The sequence below is a fragment of the Priapulus caudatus genome, unplaced genomic scaffold (genome assembly GCF_000485595.1).
Source record: "Priapulus caudatus unplaced genomic scaffold, Priapulus_caudatus-5.0.1 Scaffold893, whole genome shotgun sequence".
NCBI classification, from domain to species: Eukaryota; Metazoa; Priapulida; class Priapulimorpha; order Priapulimorphida; family Priapulidae; genus Priapulus; species Priapulus caudatus.
The window spans coordinates 91,360-94,795 of NW_014577954.1; the positions used below are offsets into that span (position 1 = coordinate 91,360).

A 3,436-nucleotide genomic window follows, 5' to 3' on the forward strand; every position below is an offset into this window, starting at 1 on the left:
GAGAGAGAAGGCGCGTGCTAGAGATAGACAGATAGATAGATAGAGAGAGAGAGAGAGAGAGAGAGAGAGAGAGAGAGAGAGAGAGAGCCGTGGCGAATTCCATGCTACCTGGCCGCCCCGTTCACCGCTGTACGCGCCAGCAGTACATACAGGGCACAGTTCAGCCCTGCTCGACCACACGCAGTGTACACCGAGCAGCACAGATATAGACAAATAGCAGATAGCAAAGATCAAGAGAATAATAGCTGAGCTAGGAGAACCATACCCTCGCACGTCAGCAGCAGCTCACACAATACGCGTAGCCCCGCATGCAGCGATGAAGGCAGGCACTCACACTCCTTCTGTTCTGTACTTCTCCCTTTACCCTGCCGTCTCAGCGAGGAGGGCACCGCTATGTAGTAGTATGTTATCTGCCCCCGTGGAGTATATTTTTTTTTTAATGCGAGTGCAAGATGCACGGCGATATACGATACGGTGCGACATTTATCATTTATGCCGAGCTGCCCTATGATTACACCTGCAGACCGACCACAAGTGCGTGCGTGCGTGCGTGCGTGCGTGTGTGCGTGCTCGCTCCACGGCTGTAAGAGAGTTATAAGAACATGAACATCCGTCGTCGGCCGAGGCGACGACTACTTACAATAGCAAAAGGTAATGGATAACATGCATCTCATCCTTGTCAGCGACGTGTATTGGTCTGGTAAGCGCGAGAATGGCTGGCTTGGACTCGGTGGGTCGGAGCGTCCGAGTCCGAGGGCGCGGCAGCCCGCGACGGCCGTCTCTCTCCACACTATGTGACGAGTTGAGTATGTAATCCACGAGAGCGGTGTTAGCAACCCGCTGCTGGGTCCGTACTGCACGTCAGAATCCCCGTCCACACTCACGCGATCACATCTAACAGTTGTTCGTCTCTAGTTGTCCGCGGTTTGCGATCAGGCCGTATCGCGTGTGCTGGCGGTCCTGCTTCCATTCACATCACCTAGCGATCACACACCAAGCACACGAAACACCATAGCACATCGAGCGCTAAACGAATACGCAGACGAAAACTCAGTGCCGTAATTCGATCACATTTGATTCCAGTGTGTACGTACGTACGAGTGCGTATATGTATGTATATCTCAGCGAAACCGCAGGTGTATCTGCCACACTATCTTGACGCCGATGAGGAGCGCTGCCTATCCGAACCGTCTCTCACTGCCACAACTATTTTTATGACGTCTGCCAAGGGGCTAGCGCCTGAAATTTCATTGACCAAATGAAGGTCACTCACGTGACGCCGGCCAGCCAATGAGCGCGCAGCGAGCGGACTACAATTATACCTGCCGCCGGTAACAGTACAGGGGCCTCCTCAATCAGCTAGCAGCCACTTTTGTCTTTTGTCCGTGCCTCGGCAGCGACTTATCGACATGAGATAATAACCTCTCTAAATAGCGCGTTTTTGTTTCGTCGCGATGACGTCACGAGCGGACGACGGTTGCAGAAGCGTCGTCGACGACGACGACGACGACGACGACGTTGACGACGTTGACGATGTGTGGAGGCGCACGTGGACGTACGGCTCGTAGCGCGCACGGCGGTGTACTGACATGCAGGTATACAATGATGGCATGTTGCCTATATGGGGGGAGGAGGGGGGGCACCTCACCCGTAATGCATGCGTGTGTGCGGTGCGGTGCATGTGTAGTGAGAATGCGCCCGCATGCGAGAGTATATATCGTCGCTGTTTGCACGGGGCAAACAGGCGAAGGGGAGCGCGCATGCGCAGACGGTGGCAGCCCAGGTCACCGATCTGTTGCTCTCTAGACAGCGGTGTCGAAGTGTTCCGCGTGGGCTGTTGCTGTGCGCGTGCTGTCTGTGTGTGTGCGAGTGTGCGTGGTGTGCCCCGCCGCGGTGTCTTGTGTGATGCGAGAGTTGGTGTGTGTGCGCCGCGCTGCGTTGTGTCTGTTATGTTTACGAGTGTGCGTGGGTTGTGTGCGCGCGTGTGTCTGTGTGTGAGCGAGTGTGCGTGGGGTGTGCGCTGCGCGTGTTCTGTGTTGTCGAGTTGTGGTCGTGGTTGTGTGCGCGCGCTAGTGGTGTCTGTGTGTTGCCGAGTGTGCTTGTGGTGTGCCGCGCGCGTGGTGTTCTGGTGCGCAGTGTGCGGTGGGTGTGTGTGCGCGCGTGTGTCTGTGTGTGTGGAGTGTGCGTTGGGTTGCGCTGCGCGTTGTGTCAGTGTGTGTTCGGAGAGTGCTGTGTGTGTGTGCGCGCCGCGTGTGTCTGTATGGTACGAGTGGCGTGGGTGTGTGCCGCATGCGTGATCTCATGTGTGTGCGAGTGTGCGTGGGTGTGTGCGCGCGCGTGTGTCTGTGTGTGTGCGGATGATGCGTGGGTGTTGCGCGCGCTGTGTCTGTGTGTGAGCGAGTGTGGCGTGGTGTGTGCGGCTGAGCTGTTGGTCTGTGGTGTTGCGAGAGGTGCGTGGGTGTGCGTCGCGCGTGTGGTCTGGTGTGTGTGCGGATGACGTTGCGTGGGTGTGCCGGCGCGTGCTGTCTGTTGTGTGCGAGCGTGCGTGGGTGTGCGCGCGCCGTGTGTTTCTGTGTGCTGTGGCGAGTGTGCGTGAGTGTGTGCGTCACCTGCGGTGTGCGCGCCGACTTCTGCTGCCACTTCGGCTTGAGTTAAAACACGAAAACTCTTTCGGCTACATACACGCCGTCGATCAATCCTCTCGACTGTTCGTAATTCAATCAGGTCGCCGAACGTCTCTCGTCATTAAAGTTACGATCGTCGCTGCAGGAACCGACGCGCTTTTGTCAAATATACGCAGTAGTGCGTGGCAACGGCTAATCAAAACATTATTCTAAGCAAAGGCACTTCATTCAGATCTTTGGCTGGGTTCTAATTCGACATCGTCTTCTCTACCGAGAGGAAAGAGGCGCAGAGAGAGACGGGCGAAGAGAGAGAAGAGACAGAGAGAGAAGAGGGGAGGAAGTAGAGAGAGAGAGAGAGGAAGAATGAGAGTAGAGAGAGAGATGAGAGCAGAGAGCAAGAGAGACAGAGAGAGAGAAGAGTATAGATAGAGAGAGAGAAGTAGAGAGAGAGAAGAGAGAGGTAGACGAGCAGAGAGAGATACGAGAATGGTAGAGAGAATTAGCGCAGGGGGGCGGGGGAGAGAGAGAGCGAGAGACCGAGAGAGCGAGTTGAGAGAGAAAATGAGACAGCAGAGAGAAATAGGAGAGCGAAAGAAAGAGAGATCGAGCCGAGAAGAGAGAGAGAGAGACACAGCCATCAACCACAGAGAGAAAGAAAGACAGAGAGAGAAGAGAATGATGACAGGAGAGCAGAGTAGAGCAGAGAGAGAGAGAGAGCAAGAGAGAGAGAGAGAGACCAGAGAGAGAGAGAGGAGAGCGAAGTGAGCCAGAGAAAGTAGAGACAGGAGAGAGAAAGAGAGAGAGAGAGAAAG

The 3,436-nt window shown here is 55.2% G+C and overlaps 1 protein-coding gene across 1 annotated transcript in view; it reads right to left on the reverse strand.

Annotated features, from left to right (window-relative positions):
• LOC106814258 (fibroblast growth factor 18-like) overlaps window positions 1-1,198 on the reverse strand; it is a gene marked incomplete in the record, with an annotated part of 28,839 nt that extends 27,641 nt beyond the window's left edge. Inside the window, 1 exon segment of the mRNA XM_014818554.1 lies at window positions 641-1,198. Within this exon segment, the coding sequence (XP_014674040.1) occupies window positions 641-669 (29 nt within the window).
• Window positions 1,199-3,436: the final 2,238 nt, after the last annotated feature.